This window comes from Sinocyclocheilus grahami, unplaced genomic scaffold, assembly GCF_001515645.1.
Source record: "Sinocyclocheilus grahami isolate Dianchi unplaced genomic scaffold, SAMN03320097.WGS_v1.1 scaffold1863.1, whole genome shotgun sequence".
Lineage (NCBI taxonomy): Eukaryota > Metazoa > Chordata > Actinopteri > Cypriniformes > Cyprinidae > Sinocyclocheilus > Sinocyclocheilus grahami.
Window position 1 is genome coordinate 96,233 of NW_015507042.1, and position 20,510 is coordinate 116,742.

The window sequence follows — 20,510 nt, forward strand, 5'->3', positions numbered from 1 at the left end:
TTAGGCCTACTAGAGAAATTTTATGTCGGAGCGGGATCTGAGCGGGAATTGGATTACGGCGAGCGTGAGCGGAATATTAACGGAGCGCTTGCTTGTGTGGTTAGAGCGAATGAGCGGAGCGAAGTCCATAGAGCGGAAAACGTAGCGGAGCGTCACACCGCTTCGCTTCGCTCACATGCTCTGGTTGGTAAGACTGTTTATTTTTATTTTTAGACTTTTTCATTTTTAAAAAAGTGTGAAATATTATAACAATTAAAAATAACTTTTTTTATTTTAATATATTTTAAAATGTAATTTATTCCTGTGATGCAAAGCTGAATTTTTTCATTTTTCAACAGAATTTGAGCGTAAAAAGGCTTAAATTAAATTAAATTTAAACAAAAGCTGCCAAAAAAAAAACTAATTCCTAAATGTTTAATATGAAAATCAACCTGTAATTAAGCAATTATGGCCCTGGAACAGATTGCTTCTGTGAGACTAATCATCTAATCATTACAGGACAAAAGCACATTTTCGTCATACAAGTAAACTACATTTCCTCTTAGAAAAGTAGGACAATGACGATAATCAGCCCCATTATGAATGTCCTATGAAAAGTTGCATAATGCCTAGCCCCGATACACAAAGAAAGATTTTGCCATCATCTTGAGTAGACAATAGTGGGTATATAGTGTACGTGCGTCTAAGGCTGCAAAATCTTAAAGACGGTCCGCTGTCAGACGGGAGAAAAAAGACCGGTGGAGGGATAGGGAGGAAAAAAAAAAAAAAAAAATGTAATTTAGTTTTTTGTTTTTTTTTAGTTTAGTTAGTTAAGTTTTTTTAGATAATTTATTATTTAGTTTTTCATGATCTCTATCGCTGACCTTTAGAATGAAATGGAACTCAATGATTCCAATAGTTTGGAGTTAGCATGTCATCTAAACACAAATCACACAAATACCAGGAAAAGCAATACCATTCTTTTCAGAACTGAATACAATATGCATTTAAAATGAATAAAGAATTTGACTAAAACAATTTTTTGTCTTTTTTACATCTAAAAATATTATGTGTATACATATATATACATATACACACATGTCTGAATAATTTATGCAATTTATCTAGTTGTTAAATTTATATAAACAATATATATATATATATATATATATATATATATATATGTGTGTGTGTGTGTGTGTGTATAATTTATTTTATAATTTTTTTGATATTAGTTTATCAAATATATATTTAGTGTATTTCATATATGTGGATGGATGGATGGATACTTCTTCACTATACTGTATATGTGTGTATGTATAATTTATGAAATGTATCTAGTTGTTAAATTTATATCTATAAACTATATATATATATAAAATTACAAATTATGTGTGTGTATAATTTTATAAATTAGTTTTCATAAGATATATATTTTGTTTGTGTATTTAATACATACATACAGTACATACATACACACACACACACACACAGACACACACACACACACATATATATATATATATATATAAATAAATATATATACATTTATTTAATCTTTTATATATATTAGCTCTGTCAATCAATTAAAAAAACGAAACTAATTAATCCCAATTTTTTTCTTAAATTAATTGTGATTAATCCCACATTTAAAAAAAAAACTATTTCATCTAAAAAAAACTTTTAATAAACTTTTTAAATATACTTTTATATTGCAATAGTTTCACATTCAAACTACAAATTAATGTAGAAAAAACACAAAGACAGTATATTTTTAACATTTGTTTAATGGCATCTTTTTTTATGACTGAAGGTGATTATCATGATGTCTCTATTAAATTTTTTTTAATTCCTAATATTTAAGCATTGACTAGAGCCAATCAATATTACAGTATAATTGAGAGCTATACATTTTTACATTTATTAGACTTAAAAAAAAATACTTAATTTAAGTGAACTTAAAACAATCTTCACATAAACTCTTTTAGTTACCTGTGCCCTTCAGCCAGTAGGCAATATACCGAAATTGAATAAAGTTATCAAACACTAAATTCTAATTTAAATAGAGATGAATCCTTAAGCACTAATATATATATCTGTTAAATTATACAACCTCACACACATTTGTTTAATATATAATAAATAATTCTAAATACTTTTATATTAAATTAAATTATTTTATACATATAAATTTAACTTTATATATTTTTTATATTTAAATTAATTAATATTTTATATTTCACTTGTATACTTGTGTATAATCTTATATCTCAAATAGTCAAGGAAAATTTGATTCCCATTATACATTTTCATGTGCCACTCCTGTGCCAGTGCATAAGGAGTTAAGTCAGCAGCGCGGCACAGCCATGCTCCTAAGCAGAGTTCTCACGTTCCTCCCTCCCCTCCACCCTGTTTACTGCCAGCCAGACTCACACTACTGCGGTTACATAAGCCTCTCTGAGCGGCCCGACACACACACAAACTCACAGCAATTACCACGGAAATAACCTGGAGTGCCTCCCTCAGCTCACCTGATTTTACACAATCTGTCTCCACGCCATCCCAAGCGCTACAAGGCTGGCACAGTCAACACAATTTCACAAACAAGCAGCACAAGCACACAATTCACACAGCTGAACACAAAAATTAGGTGCTGCCAAATTGAACTGCGTTTTAATAATACAACATCCCAATGTAAATATTAAAGGAAAACTTTCAGCTTCCTTCTATGAATAAAAGTGTCCCGCTGGTTATGTAGTGTTTTTCTCTGGTATATCCTGTCCTACTTTCACTCTGTTTTTTCCCCCTTACATAAGTCAGTAATCAGCTGAGTGGCGGAGGGGATAGCAGTGAGAGACTGCTCATGCACGCTTGCACGGGACACGGGGAAAAAAAAGGAGGGGAGAAGAGCGCAGAGGAAAATCCTGCCCCACTTTTCTCAAGCCAAACAGGCACGGAGCGGGTGTGTGATGCGTCCCACAACGAGGGAGGGCAAGGAGTGCAAGTTATCAGCCGAATTCTGGGGCAGTTTTGAAGGCTTGTTACATAACCAGCCTTCTTTCCAGGTTAACAGTGAACGCAGTCATTCAGGCCTCTTTCAAATAACAGCGAGCGAATGAGAAACGCAACACACCCACAGCAGCAAACACACACACATATTTGCACAAAGGAGACGTACTTAAAAAATGATTCATCTGCTCCAGCACATCCAGTAAACCTCAGGACGTCATCGGACAACATGCATTTGATTAAAAAAAAAAACTTTATTCTCTTTCTGTGAATGACCTGTTTGTTAAAAGCTGCTCACTGAAGTTAATTGAAGGCAGTCCTGACACGAAGCCAATCGTTCCGAGAGATTCAAATGCAAAGCAAATCAACAGGTTATGCAAGACTCTGGAGCAGAGGAGAAGTGGAGTTTATAGCATTACGGCATTCAAATGTGCAAGTCTCATGACTGCTCTTGTAAACAAGACGGCCACATCAGATGCGTCGCCGCAGTAAACATGTCAACACCTGACTGCCATATGACGCACATGCAGGAAAACAGCAAAACAGTGGAAAGGTTGGGAAAATAAGCATGGAAAGTGTTTTCCAGGTGTTAGACAGGAGTCTTCGAGGTTTTTTAGGCCGATGACCCCCTAGTGGATAAAAAGACGGAACAGGGACCCCTGAAACATATTGTATAAAACTGAATGTTGCATTTCAAGACTGGTTTATAAGAACAATAATTAATAATTAATGTTTGTTAAAGTTCTCTATGATGGTTGTATTGCAAAGCCATTATTATTACTGGACTTAATGACTACAGACCTGTGGCTCTAACGTCTGTGGTCATGTAGTCTTTTGAAAAACTTTTTGAAAACTGAAGGACATTATTGGACCCTTGCTGGATCCTCTTCAGTTTGCCTACAGAGCAAACAGGTCTGTGGACGATGCAGTCAACATGGGACTGCATTATGTTCTGCAACATCTAAACCAGGGACTTATGTGAGGATCCTGTTCGTGGACTTCAGCTCTGCCTTTAACACTATCATCACTCGTGGGGGAAGTCGTGGCCTAATGGTTAGCGAGTCGGACTCGTAACCCAAAGGTTGCGGGTTCCAGTCTCGTACCGGCAGGGATTGTAGGTGGGGGGAGTGAATGTACAGCGCTCTCACCCACCTTCAATACCACGACTGAGGTGCCCTGAGGAGCAAGGCGCTGCAGCAAAAATGGCTGCCCACTGCTCCGGGTGTGTGTTCATGGTGTGTGTGTGTTCACTGCTGTGTGTGTGCACTTTGGATGGGATAAATGCAGAGCACTAATTCTGAGTATGGGTCACCATACTTGGCCACATGTCACGTCACGTCACGTCACATCTAACACTCATACTCAGTCTACAGTCTACATAATATACCTGTACATACAAAACTGTCTATTGTAATATACCTGCACATACAATTGTCAATTTATATATTTTTATTCCTTATTTACTTGTTCTATTTTTTATTATCTGTGTTTATTGTTCTGTCACTGTTATTCTGTTACACTGTGGAGCTTCTGTCACGAAAACAAATTCCTCGTATGTGTAAACATACTTGGCAATAAAGCTCATTCTGATTCTGATTCTGATTAGCCATTATTATTAACATTTAGCTAAACTTTAACTTCTTAGCCACAGCTGAAGTCAACTTAAAATATATTATAGCTATACTGTTAGTTTAAAGGTAAAGATAAATATATAGAATAAAATAAAAAATAAATGTATAATTGACAATATAATTTATAATTTATAAATGTATAATTAAGTAAAAAATATCAAACCAAAAAATGTATAATAATAATTGAAATATACATCATATAATGTAATTCAAAATTAAATATAAAAAAAGTATTAATAAAAAATAAATGCAGACAAAATGTAGAAAAATAAATAAACAAATAAATATATAAAATAAATACACAACAAATAAATGTATAACTAATAATAATTGAAATATACATAATATAATTCAAAATTTAATTGAATAATAAAAAAATTAATTAATAAAAAATAAATGAATAAATAAAACTGTAGAAAAATAAATGAATACATAAACAAATAAATATACAAATAAAATACACAACAAATAAATGTATAACTAATAATAATAAAAAAATACATAATATCATTCATAATTAAGTTATATCAAATTAAAATTAAAATAATTAATAAAAATAAATGCAGAAATAAAACTGTAGAAAAATAAACGAATACATAAACAAATACAAATAAATCAAAAACAATAAATAAATTCTTATAAAAAAATAAATGTATAATTAAATAAAAATATATAAAAAACAAATAAATCTAAAAAAAAAAATAACTAATAATAATTTAAATATACATAATATAATTTAAAATTTTAAAAATAATAAAAATAAATGCAAAAAATAAAAACATTTGTAGAAATAAATGAATAAATAAACAAATAACTAAGACATTATTGGAAGACTTAGAGTGACAACTGATATTTATGTGCATTTGATGATCTTTTTTTACATAGCATTTTTTCTATATTATGTTGTAATTTATTTTTCTGATTTATTTTCATTTATACAATTTATTTTCCAACAGATTTTATTTTCTCCACACATAGAATAAAAATGAACGTGTTTGTTTTTATTCTATGTGTGGTGTTTTTTGCTCAGTTTAGGCCTCTGAATAAAGAGGTATTTCTTCCTCCTAGAGTATAAGATACATATTTTACTATATCATACTGTATATGAGCCATAAAAGCCTGATGTATCAAATATGATACTCAAAGAAAAAAATCCAAACTTTGTGCGTGTATATATATATATATATATATATATATATATATATATATATATATATATATATATATATATATACATATATATATACATATATACATATATATATATATATATACATATATATATATATATATATATATATATACATATATATATACATATATATATATATATATATATATATATATATACATATATATATATAGCCTTTCAATAAACCTCCTTTAAACATATTTAAAAAAAAAATAAAAATCTGAATATTATTTCATGTCAGGCTTTACAGGGTTAAATAAGCTGGATGTAAATACAGCCGAGGTCAGCTTTAGACACACTCTCACATGCCTAGAGTAATAGCACCCACACCTGCTGTTCTTCATTACGCTCGTGTGTGTCTGCTCGTGTCTTGAGGGGCTGTTTGGAGTTTACGGTAACCAAGAGGGCCGTGGGCAAAAACAGAGCTATGCACACGTCTAACTTCAAGTGCACAGAACATCTCCAAGGACAACAGAGACCGTGACAAAGTCTGACAAAGTGTGTAAATATTTATAGGTCATGGAATTAACAAACACACTTCCCCCTCACACACACACACACATTGGGTGTTTGTTATGTAGGTCAAAAGCTAATGTTTAACCGAGGTGCATGCACTTATGTGGCAGGTGACAGGTGCGGGGTGTGACCTGAAACCTCGGGAGGAGTCCTCCAGTTTGAGTTTGTGTCCCGCTACACCTGACGCCATTTTTCCAACATTACATAACAGGCCTGACTATAGTAAGTAAGCCAAGGTTTTGAGTTCAAAAGTGCAATATTGCCATTCTTCTGCATCTCCTGTCTTTTAAACATCAATGATGAGGTTCAAAATGCAGCCACGAGTCAGAACCCGAGCAGATGATGACATCTGCAATAAAAAAATCTTTGGATCTTGGGACTTTGGATCCCAATCTGAGGGCCAGTTTCTAAGGCTCAAGGATGGAGACCCTTCTTTCCTCTCCCAGGAGCCGGGAACACATTTCTATTTATACTTTTCTCAGGAAATCGCCGAGCCATACGTGCGCACGCCTGTGCCGGCAACATGCACGTGGCACATCTCCTGCATTCAAATGAATGTCACTTTCTCTTTTTAAAACAGACGAAGATGCAGCATAATGTTGTAAAGCCAAATAAGAATGCTTCAAGGGATAGTTCACCAAAATGTGAAAATGTCAAAACCTGTATGATTTACTTTCTTTTGAACGCAACAGAAAAGTACATGGAACACAAAAGAAGATATTTTGAATAAAGTTTAAATAATTAAAATTAAAGTAAATTGGATCCAAAACAACAAAAGCACACAACAAAAAAGGGTGAGTAAATTATTTAAATTACTTAGGATTATATATATATTTTTTTATTAGCTTTTATTTCTATATTTTCAGTTTCATTTTAATTGCATTTAATTATTTTTATTCATTTTATTTTTAATTATTATATATATATATATATATATATACTGTACACACACAAGATAAAAATGTATAATTAGTATTGCAACTTTTTAAAAAGCATTAAATGGTTAAACATTTCTTTGTCCTGCATGGATCAGTTGTTATAAAAGCTGCCTTGTTATTCGATTTTTTAAATTTTTGAGCCAAATCCTAAAATTGTCCTATGGTGTGACGGTCTCAAATAGGGCTGCACGATATTGGAAAAAAACTCTTTATTTTTCTGCGATATATTTTGCGATATGAAAACAAAAATCACCACATGACTTGAATAGTTTATTTAGAAAAAATGATTGGGGTTGTTGTAGGCGAGTAAATCATCGTAGGAAATAAACAAATTACAAGCAGTGATAAATATAACAGAACAAAGATACAAATGAAATAAGCAGTGCTTTATATTTTTCAGGTAAGTCTAACAGTATTCAGGTACAGAAATTGAATAATCAAATGTAAAATAACACTGCATAGTCTTCACTGTATAATTCAATCTAATAAATCTGTGTTAAAGCTAGCTACAAAAGTGATTTTTCTTTGTGTTTTGTTGTTTGATTAACATTCATAACACAGAAAGCCTCCTTAAACATTCATAACCTCAGAAAGGAACATTAAACTGCTGTAAACCAAATGTACTGTTACTTTCTCAATTGTTTCCCTTCACCTAAGCCATAAGCAACTGCGTTTACAAGGATACTCGCAGAGCACAGTATTTCAGGCACAAATAGACGCAGAAGTGAACAGAAATGAGTGTTCACGTGCATCTGCGTGGCTCTCACCGTGTCTCTCACCGTGTCTACACCGGACGCGAGAGGCACGACGCGACAAAATACAATGAACCCATTATAATCAGTGATGCTGTCTGTCTACACTGGATGCGGCGCGGCACAACATATCCCCAACAGTAAACTGACGGCGCGTTCTCTTTATGACGTACTGACACAAAGTTCAAATGATTGGCAACGCTCGCTTCGTCGCGTCCAGTGTAAACAGACTTTGAGGCTGTTCACATATCACCTAAAAACGCATGGAAAACGGCAGTCGCGCCGCTTTCTCCTTCTTTCCAAAGCGCTCGGGAGCTTGCGCTTTCGTGGCGTCTGCCATTGCTGAGCAACCGTGACCTGCGCTCTCCACGATGACTCGGAAGTTTCAACAAAGGATAAACGGATTTCCAGCACTGAAAATCGCTTGCAGTAGCTCTACTACTAAAAGTATTTAAAATGGGTATCTCTGTACAGCTGTGGCGTCCGGTGTAGACACCGTGTCTGTGTGTGAGCAAAGAAAACAATCAGTATAAATATAACGATCAGTATACTGACACAAAGTTCAAATGATTGGCAACGCTCGCTTCGTCGCGTCCAGTGTAAACAGACTTTGAGGCTGTTCACATATCACCTAAAAACGCATGGAAAACGGCAGTCGCGCCGCTTTCTCCTTCTTTCCAAAGCGCTCGGGAGCTTGCGCTTTCGTGGCGTCTGCCATTGCTGAGCAACCGTGACCTGCGCTCTCCACGACGAAGCGGAAGTTTCAACAAAGGATAAATGGATTTCCAGCACTGAAAATCACGTGCAGTAGCTCTGCTACTAAATGGGTATCTCGCGTCCGGTGTAGACATCGTGTCTGTGTGTGAGCAAATAAAACAATCAGTATAAATATAATGATCAGTAGGCTATACTAAACATCGCACATCCTGTGATGTGACTATCGCGGACACACACATCGCGATATCGATGCTGAAACCATATATCGTGCAGCCCTAGTCTCAAGCATGGTTCAATAAATTGCAACTTTTATCAATTAAAAAGAAAAGCATAAACATGTTAATAAATACCTCAGGCAAAATTTTACAAGTGTCTATTTTAGTAAATGGCAATAATGTTTTCCATCCATACATTTCTAAAAGCGTATGTTAACTACATAATCATGGAAAATTATGCAAATGTGTCTTGCCATCTGCTAATTACAGGTTAGCTAGAAATAACAAGGTCATAAACTGACACAAAAGGCTGAAACATCATTTGGCGTGACAGATAATGAGGACAAAGACGTCACACAAGAGCACAAGGCCTCTTTAAGAAGCATTTTAAATAATTAAATAAGATTTGTTAAACTCCTTTTATAATTTTTTTACATTTTCAGTGTTCTTAAATGCAATAATTACATTAATTATTGCAAACTATTTTCTGATGTTTTTGCTTGTACTGTTATAAAGTGTCATGAAAATAAGTATAAAATGCAATACTTTGTTTTTGAGTCAGAAAGAATTGAGGGAGAGAGAGGACACAGAAATGAACAGGGTTCCACACAGAAGGGAGGAGATCCTAGAAAACAACGCAGAAAGTAAATACAATCAAAATTATGCCTTAAAAAGAGTAGCCATATACTTTAAAAAATCTTAATGAATATAGTTTGAATATCAGTCATATTTAGCCAAATTTTGTTGATGAAAATTATTTTGTGTGTTGCCGATTCCAAATTACATGACAAAATTATAGTTAGTAACGTAATCCATTATTTTATACATTTTAGGTAATATAATCAGATTACATTTTGATTACTTTTGACCTAACTCGTTTATCACATTGATTTGAATAAGATAATCTTGTACCATATTGATATAAAAAAAAAAAACAAAGAGGAAGAAAATATATTATTTGTTATTAACATCATGAAGTGAATTAAACATTACATCAAGCTTTCCCAAACTAAGCTTCTTAAAGGAACTGCAGGGGGTTTGTGAGTTTAATGAAAATCTAATAATTAATTAAATCATAAAAATGTAAAATTATTATTTTAATTATTTTAAATTATTAATATATTAATTATTTTAAAATAACAATAACGCTTACTAAAACATGAAATATTTTATTTGTTTATCTGCATGTCAGGTCACCATTACCCACCGTCATAGAACCGTGAACATGCAAAAAAATATTAAAATATCAATTTTAAAATCTCAAGTAAACTTCAAGTAAATATATCAGGTGAAAGAAATTTAGCTGACAAAAAAAAGTTAAGAAATGCCTGCATTTCATGTAAAGAAGACATAACATTAATTTGTTCATTTTAATGGGTTTGAAAGACAAAAGCCATCCAGTAATACATGGTTAAATAATCTTTAATTAACATGTTCATCAGTATTTGATGCGATGTTAAAATACTTCTTAAACCTGAACTGATTTTGTAAATCCAGCGGTCAAATGCTGTGTAGCCGCCTGACTGATGACTGATCTCTGTGTCAATGTCCACAAAACTAGAAGACTTTCTGAGTGTATATAAGCGATAGGCTATTTTAGAAAGGAACATTTCAAAGATGAAAAAGAGGAATTAGGGAGAATCAATACATTATGAATAATTTATTGCTATTGTGTGAATAATATGTAATCAATAAAAAAGAAACTAGTCTAATTATGAGTATTTTAAAATGTAATTAAATCTAATTACAAGTACTTAATCAGATTACAAAATCAGATTACATAATCCAGAAAGTTAAATAGAAATACTTTAATGTAATACTTCTCACCTTCTCTTTAAAGCAATAACTACCATTTCTGTCCATTAGTGTGACACACATAAAAGAACCACAGATTTGTTTTATAAAACAGTTGATTAATGCAGTAGGGGAGATACAGTATAATCATCACTCATCTTAAAATGGTATAATTTTCAGCACGGTTTTGAACGGATGACAACAAAGTTTGTCTTGAAAATGTCCAACAAGTCAAGTCATTTATTAAAGGTGACATATTATGCCCCTTTTTACAATATGTAATATAAATCTCTGGTGTCCCCAAAATGTGTCTGTGAAGTTTCAGCTCAAAATACTCCACAGATCATTTATTATATAATTTTGAAAATGCCTATTTTGAGTGGAAGCAGAAACAAGTTGTTTTTCGGGGGCCTGTGTTTTTAAATGCAAATGAGCTGCTGCTCCCCGCCCCCTTTTCCAGAATAGAGCTACACCATTACAGCTTGTACCTGCTAAAAACATCTGTTTTGGTTCTGATTATCATGTTTATCGCGCTGAAATCATGCGTTTTAAACCATACGAGTTTAAACTTCAGATATAAGGTTTTCTGAGCGCACACATCCGAAGCACACGCACAGAAAGCGGCTGTCACAGCATGTGAGTACTAAACTAAGTTCTCATTCACACACAAGTTTACGTTAAAACACACGAGTTACAAAAACAGTCGGTTATGTCTGTGAAGGTAAACAGCTGGGAAATAAATCGCATGGTTATTTTAGATCTGTGTGGCAGCAGCAATATACAGTAAATAAATCAATAAATCCACTGCTGTCTTGTGTCCTCTGAGGCTGGGACTCTAAACAGTGTTCTGTGCTCGTCTGTGCAGACAAAGACAGAACAGTTAGCATGTTTTGCTCAAGCTTTCGCCTTGGCATTAGAACTGGTACACCGTTGTCGCTTGCGAAATCAAAATGATGGCGCCGTGAGTGGAAGTTTACAGATTAAGGGGCGGTAATATTATAATGAGATCCCTTTGCCACGTCACCAAGGGAGTGAAATCAGACACACTGGTTTTCTCAGACTCTTTCAGAAAAAGGCTTACCAAAACAAAGTTACTGGGTTAATCTTTTTCACGTTTTCTTGGTTGGTAGATACATCGGGGACCTGATTATAGCACTTAAAACATGGAAAAGTCAGATTTTCATGACATGTCACCTTTAAATAAATAACACTATATGAAATTAATTGTCTAACAATGAATATAAATCTCTCTCATGCTATTTGTATTTTATTAAGAGGTTTCTTACTTTTTGCTATGTCACATAGGACAAATTGACAGTACAGTTATGTAAAAATGTAAAAAAAAAAATAATAATTGTGAAAGAATTGACAAAGTTAGTGACCCTTTATATTTTCTCAAACATCAGACTTCACACTACATAAATATATGTACTTTTACAAAAAAAAGCATTTTTACTGCCTAATTGTCAGTATATATATATGCACACACACACACACACACACATTAGGTCTGTCAATGCGTTAACGCATGTGATTAATTCAAAAATCCTTATGATGTTAAAATAAGTTAAACACAATTAACACAAAATTACTGAAGCACAATTTCTATTGTAAACCTTTTACTCGATTTCACTTCTCTATTTGCCTTCAGATCACATTAACCACTAAACTCCAGGAAAGTTTTCAGTCCAATGATCCAGTAAGCGAATGCATTCAAACAATCAGTCCAAAACAGCACTAATGTAAAGAAAACCAGGCTGATACATCAGCGATGGCAGAGAGAACAGAGACTTGCTTTGCGTTTTCAGTGAATCATTCAACTCGCAACTCGGCTTGTCTACTGCACTATACACTATGAATTCTTTTTTTAATGTGTGCTTTGGTGTACACAAATGTATCAATAACATGAACTTCTTCTATCATTTGGTTCTTTGGTGTCCTTACGGAGTCTCCACATGTCCTTTTTTGAAAACGCATCTAAAATTATCTTGAAATAAGTTTGCAGAAAATCTTTTGGTTTACCTTGCTTGGCATAGTAAATAATGACTAAATGACTTGCAGAAAATACAGTTTTTGTAAGAATCACCCTTCAATCTTTTGGTTTACCTTGCTTGGCATAGTAAATAATGACTAAATGAATATTTTACAACACTATATTTAACAACACTAGAACTATCCCTTTAAGATGTGGGTCTCTGGAATACTTGATTCTGATTGGTCAGTCGTGACATTCTATGGTCAGATATTTTCGTATAATGATGGGTAAGCTACTTCAATTATCTTTGTCCACTGCAACCAATTTTACACATTTCTCATATCACTCTGCGGTTTGCTTTCTGCTTGCATAATAATAAAATAATAATTTCAACTAATCAACAGCATTGTGTTTTTGCACTCAAAAAATGAAATTTGACCCATGCAATTCACCAAAGATTTATCCAATAATAATCAACGACAGGAAAAAAAAACCCTAATGGCAAATTCATGGCGGCCTTGTGTTTGTTTTCCACTCCCTTGCGCAATCTTTGACATGCTGCATATAAACAGGTTGATTATTAATGACCGTATATTTATAAATGGACTTTGGCTCTGTGAGTATATATATGATCTTCTTGAATGTTTGATGTGAGTATTTTACATCGTTCTGTCACAGAGGCATGCACACGCTGACGTCATAGAGCGGGAGACGTCTGTGTGAATAGCTCTCAGGCTTGCTGCCCACTTGCTGCGGAGGCGTCACGGGTCATCCAGAACTCTGCTGTTCTCACACACTCTGCTTCTGCACTGTACTCTCGCTGTCTCTCGCTCCTTCCCACTCCTACTTGAGCATTACTCACCACAGATGAAGTCCCGTCTGCCCTTCCGACTTCTGTCTGGCTTGGAGGTTTTACAGTATAGAGCTGGAAGTATACAGGCCTGTATTTGAGCTGAGCGCCAATGGATTCATAATTCAGGATGATTATTTCCATGCTCTCTAATTATGTCTATTCAGTTCATTGTGGGCCGCTTCGAGGGTGTGAAATTGGATCTCGTGTATCCTGTGACCTCATAATTTTTCAATGGCAGCCTGAGACTTTCAGATGACTCTGGTGGGTGGTTTAGGAATAGCAATGATCAACGCAGACTTGAGGCCTAGTCATGCCAAATGCAAATTTTGAGATTTTAAAATGAAACTAGATTAAACAATTCTTTAAAAAAAGTAATATAATTAAAATGTTTAATTTAATTTAAAAATGACATTTAAATTGAATTGTTTGCTAGTGCAAAGTTAGGCACGACAATGCTAAGGTGTTGAAGGTGATCGCCATTAGAATTGGTGACATTAATGATGCACATAAAAATATCATACAGCAATGAAGCTGTCAATTTTTTAATTGATCAGATGGCAATCATTTCATAAAATATATATTTTTTGTAAATCAAATCAAAGTTTATTTATAAAGCACAGTGTCGTACATTTACAAAAAGATTAAATATCATATAAAAGAAAGAAAATAAAATGAAATATTATTTAAATTGTAAAAAAAAAAAATACATTAAATAAACATCACAGATGCATCTCATTTTCTTATATGATGCCAAAGCTGAATTTTCAGCATTTTTATCATACTGCTTAATATTTTTGTGGAAATACATTTTTCAGGAATGTATTTAATGAATTTCCTTAACAATATCAGAGTCTTTACTGTCACGTTTGATCAATCTAATTCATACTTTCTGAATTTAAGTATACATTTCTTTAAAAAACAAAATGTTCTTATTTGAAGAGTAGTTTATATGGTAACACTTTACAATAAGGTTCAATTAGTTAACGTTAGTTAATGTAATTAACGAACTAAGATTAATAAATGCTGTAGAAGTATTGTTCATGCTTAAAACTAATGTTAACTAATGAACCTTATTGTAAAGTGCTACCGTTTATATTAATAAATGTATAAATTATACTGAATAAAAACAAACTGGAACATCTTTTTGACAGCCTCTCAGCTCTTTTCATCATAACATTAAACAACATATCACCATAACAAATGAGTGAAAAAAATACAATGGCAGGCTTTTGCTGAAACTGCTGAAACAAACGGCAAGGGCTAAATGGAGCGAGATGAATCTCGTTGCCCAGGTCAGTTTGTGCACAGCGACAAAATTTAGTGCCACTGATCGGCACTGCCCATGCAAAAGCAGCCTTGCACAATATTCTTGTTTGGGAAAGTCCCTTGTTCTTACTGTATTGTAGTAGCCGGTCCATATTAGGCATGCGGTACAGCTATGAGCAAATGTACACACTTATACAGATACACATTTTCACACAGATCTGGACGTTGGGGAGGCTAGACAGCGTGTGGTCTGCCCTGTCCCACTTCTCTTTGTGTTCACCAACACACTTCCCAGTACTCTCTGCCTGCTTCGCTCGCTCTGCCCTCAACTTTTGCATAATCTATCTGCTTCCCTATTATTCATTCCATTACCTCTCTCTCTCTCCTCAGCTTCCATCTCTATATCCCTCTCCCTGGTAACAGAATGTGTTATATCCTGACGACCACCCCAGAATACCTTTGTAAACAAACAAATTGCGGAGGGGAATTGGCTTGTGTTGTTGTGCAGCTTCCAAACAAATGCCTCTCTGTGCATGAACCAGGAAATATTATTCAAGCTAAAGTAATGCGATTCATCCTCTGATATGTTTCAGATTCGCTCAGCGCCACAAAAGACCACTTGTATGGCTCTAATGAGGAGCTTTAAAGTTGATATCTTTCTTCTTTTCATGAGAATAGTTTTGCAGCGTTAAGCCAATTATCAACCTGCCTGACCATCTATCAATCAGGATTGAAGAACCCTGTGCCAAAATAGCTCACGTTACAGTAACCAAAGAACTTACATCAGCAAGAGCATCCTTGCTTAGAATTACTCCTTGATCTGCCTGCACATTCTTTGCATAATACGTCAAACCAAATCCACAAACCCAGGGTTCGCTGTTCGGCCCGTTTCACTTCTGCATCCAAAGCAGGCCAGTCAGTACAGTCATCCAATCACATGGCTCCTTTTATCAATGTCATGCTGACGATGCTGCGCTTACTGACTTAACTAACCTTTCAAGACCCTTGAGATAAGATCTAGCAAACCTCCAAGGATTTGACAAGTCCATGTTCTTACCAAAATGCTTTAGGGAAAAGAAGCATCTCCAAAGCACAATCTGAATTCACAAATTTTTATATATTTGAAATCTCCTGAAAACATGTCTGGGTTACATCTGACCTCAAAATAGAAATGAGAAGTTACAATTATATTCCCCATATTTGAGGAATTACATTTTTTTTTTTTTAAAGTGTGGCATTATTTTCATTATTTTAATTTCACTTAAATTTAGCTTTAATTGTGTGTTCATTTATTTTTAATACATACACCTTTCACTGCAATATGATCTTTAATTAGAATTAATTTAATTAGAATTATTTAAATGATGCCGTTTTTTTTACTAATTTAAATATGATGTAATTATTTAATAATATAAAATAATAAAACATTATATAGGATAAAATAAAATATATAACAATGTAATAAAATATAATGTGTCACAATAAATAAATAAATAACCTAAAATAGGCTTCTTGTTTATTTAATTTGATTCTGGGTGTAATTTTGGCCTAAAATTAAGTGAATCTGGAGTTTGAGAACTTGCGAACCGAGAGCATTTACTGAGAAAGGTGTAGCAGAGGACAGCAGAATAAATCCTCTTAAAAGAAGCTGATTTACAATGAGTAAACTCCGTAAATCCCCTGTTAACACAACAGAATGTTACCCCACACACACACATATACATTTAAAGTGCAGACTACCCCCAGTTCTCTCTTTCTTTCATGTGGTTTCTTCACATCCTTCAAAAGACACCCAAATGACTCTGCAAACCGGCTGCAAATGTGTCATGCAGGTTATCCACAAAACCCTTTTAGTGCTGCAAGAATGCTTAACCAATCTAACCCAATGCACTGAGGTTGATGCTGACAAGCGCAACAGGTTTGTAACATGTTATTGGGAATTAAAGAATCGGTGGGTGAATCTCATATAGCGTGTCAAGAATAAAGAGAGATTCTATTTTAGGACCATTATAGATTTTTTTTGCACTGTAAAATTATTTTCATTGAAATTAAACACATTTAATTTCAATTCTAATTATCATAATGTGAAAAATATCATTATGATCACTGTAATGTGAAAACAATAACAGTATATCATTACATGGCATTTATAGATCATGATTGTTGTATTGTCTTTATGCTGACTGTAATAAATTATCATTGTATCTTACTAAAGCAGTGCATTGGCTTCGGTATTTAAATGTTGCATTTGCACTTGGAAAAGATAAAATATTCAATTAAATATTCATATTTCTATGTCTGGCCATATAATCATATTTTTCTATAATACATTCACTCTCTTGGGAGTAACGGTGTTTATAGTTGTTAACTGTAATTTTCTGGTATCTTTGATTGTGTTATTTAACTGTTTTTTTTATCTTATAATATTTAATAATTTTTTTATTTAATTTACTATTTCTATTGTTTAATTTAATTTAATTTAATTTAACTATAACTTTATTTTATGTTCTTAAGTTTATTGAGTTCTTTTTTTATATTTATTTGTAATGACTGTTAAATAAATTGTTAAACTAAATAAATACATTTCTTAGTCTGTTCTGGGTTTGTTTGGGATAAAGACTAAAATTGTATAAAGCATATTATATTATATTATTCAAATGATCTGCTTTTGTTTTCAGCAGAAGAAATAAACTCATACAGGTTTGAAACAACTCGAGGGTGAGTAAATGATGACAGAATTTTCATTTTTGGGGGAATTGTCCCTTTAAATATCAACAGCAAAATGATGCATTTAATGCATTTATGTAAGTCATTTTAAAATAGTCCTAAATACAGGTTTCATTTTCATGCAAAATAATTATTTGACTTATTTTCATTTGATTTTGAGGTGAAATATGACCCAAGCATATTCTTGACAGGTTTAGTTTATATTCACTCCATTAACCTTGATAAGGTAAACAAAGGTGGCACATTGTAGTGATAATGAGAACAAAGCTCTACTTCCTCTGATTATGGGCATTTCACATCATTACGGACACTTTTATCTCTTTGTGTGTACCTGTATGTGTCCCTCTCAATCACTTTCCTCTCTTTTTGTCTCTCTCAATCAGAAAAGAACACATTGACCCATTTAGCACAGACACCGAATTGTCAAGAGCGTTTTCTGCATTATTCACCACGGGCTTGGCTTATGTAATCTAGTCATGTGAGCGCCTCTACGTGTTCCTGTTGAGAAGCCGGAGTATCATCAAGTAGAATGCCTATGCTAATAGCAGGGCTGATTATGCAACGCGCCTATTCACAAAAGCACCCACGCAAAACACATACGTGAGCACAGAAACCAGCCCTGCCAGTCCGGGAAATCGAATTGCTCTACAATTGGAAAAGCCATCCCTTCTTTGACATTGACTGTCTCCGTTGCCGTGCATCACCCTTCCCGTCCATGCGCAACCGCGCATCGAGCCTAGCAATTTGCCAGGTTGCCATAGCAACCACACTGCACCCGCTAAACCCCTGGCTGGGTGTCTGCAGACAGTGACGTGTGGCCCTGCTCTGAACTGGACTTGCTCCAATTGACGATCTGAGCGCTCGCTTTGCCTTAGTGTCACTGAATAACATTATCAGACAATGCACTTTTTCTGTACACATAAAATATACAGATTACTACTTTTGCCAAAATGTGCAGTATTTTTTTAAGCTGGGTTATTTTTCTTAACTAAAAAAATAAAAAATAAAATAAAATAATACTTGAAATAAATAACTGAAATACAATATATTAAACCTTACGCTTTTTATTTTATTTTAGGTAGTTGACAAAACAACATTTCTCATTTTAGTTTAAATTTAATTTGATGTACTAAAATAACTAAACCTAAAACTGAAATAAACTATATAGACATTTAAAAAAAATCAAAATACTAAAAATGACAAAAACTATTTTTTACTAAATTACTGAAACAAAAATTACTAAACCTTTAACTTGAATGAAAATGAAAATGGAAAATACAAAATATAAAAACTACCATAGTATATCAATTATGCTAAAATAATTATGTTTACCAGAATGCAATGTGTTAAATGTGAACTTCCATTTTCAGTGATGAAAATATTGCAAATAAACATGCATTGCAACGTGAAACATGCATTTACCGCTTTGAAACAGTATGTATTGTCAAAAGCACTACACGAATAAACTTGAACTCGATTGAAAAACGATACAAGCCAAATATTTTTTGGTTCCAAAACTTTTACTTGACTTAAGTTATTATTTGATCAAACTGCCAAATATAAAGACGCTTTTAAAAACAAAACAAAATAAACATATCAAAAATTAAAAATCCCCATTTTTGTTTCCAATATGATATATAGCCAACAATAAATTACACATGCAGCTTCATGAGGTCATGTGACAAGCATAATTGAGGGCATGTGATACTATAGTACACTACTGTACTTACTAATAATGCCTACTTTAGTAAGTTTAACCTACTATAAATATATATTCATTAAAAAGAAAGTTTTTGAAAATAGCCTCTATGCACTCCTTCAGTTCCTCTCTCATTTTGTCTCTATCTGTGTCTCCAAGCTCTTTCTGTTTTCTTTAGTTTACCCACTGACTCCTCAGTGACCCGAGCTAACTGTCCCGCCTGCAGAGACCTTATTGGTGTTTTCTTATCTCAATTCAATGCATGCGCTCCTTTTCCCTCTTCCTGTTTTGCACCAAAGGAGGATGCCCTGCATTTCAAAGGAAAGGACACGGCTTTCCTATGCAGATATGAGATATGCAAAAACCCCACCTTGCATCAAAACACCAATTCAGATAATGGTTCTGCATATGCTTTAGTTCACGTGGTCATTCTGTTCTGGCTCAGCTGACACAAGTGCCACATCGTCTCTGTGTTTTTGTAGATCATTGTTTACTACAGTATCTGAATACACTGTGGCTTTGCACATGACATGAGAGTTTTAAAAGCAGAACAGAGGCTCAGCTCATGTAAGGCATAAAAACAACCCCTCAAAAACATAAAATTAAACAAAACTACTATAAAATAAAAATAAATAAATAAATGTATAAATATACTAATAAATATTATTTTAGATATTATATTGTAGATTAAAAGTAGAATATAAAATAATAACTATTAGATTATACATATTAATAACATAATATTAGAATAATAAGCTAAACTTATTCTTGTAATGTGTAAAACAGGAGTAACTCAAATGAAAGTGAGAAGTGAGAGCTCATCTCACCTGTATGACAGGGTTTCCTCCCTCCAGCAGAGCGATGGCCAGCAGGATGCTTTCCTGGAAGATTCGGTCACTTGTGGCATTCATGATGAGGTCAATGACCAGGTCAGACGCACCCTCTCTATCCAGATGACACTGCACTTCAGCCAGGCTCACCTCCCCTCGACTGCCTGCTGAACCCCCACCAGCTCCTGGAAATAAAGAAATATTTAATATAAATTATATATATACACACATATACACATAAATACGTATATATACACATATATACACACATACACACATATACATACATATATACAGTACACACACACATACACACACACATATGTACAGTATATATATATACAGTGGGTACGGAAAGTATTCAGACCCCCTTAAATTTTTCACTCTTTGTTATATTGCAGCCATTTGCTAAAATCA

The 20,510-nt window shown here is 33.6% G+C and overlaps 1 protein-coding gene across 1 annotated transcript in view; it reads right to left on the minus strand.

Annotated features, from left to right (window-relative positions):
* The window catches only part of LOC107573079 (inositol 1,4,5-trisphosphate receptor type 1-like), a gene marked incomplete at its 5' end in the record, with an annotated part of 94,693 nt that overhangs the window by 37,477 nt on the left and 36,706 nt on the right, over positions 1–20,510 (minus strand). The window contains one exon of the mRNA XM_016259518.1: positions 20,091–20,278. Coding sequence (XP_016115004.1) covers positions 20,091–20,278 — 188 coding nt within the window. The remainder of the gene's footprint in view (positions 1–20,090; positions 20,279–20,510) is intronic.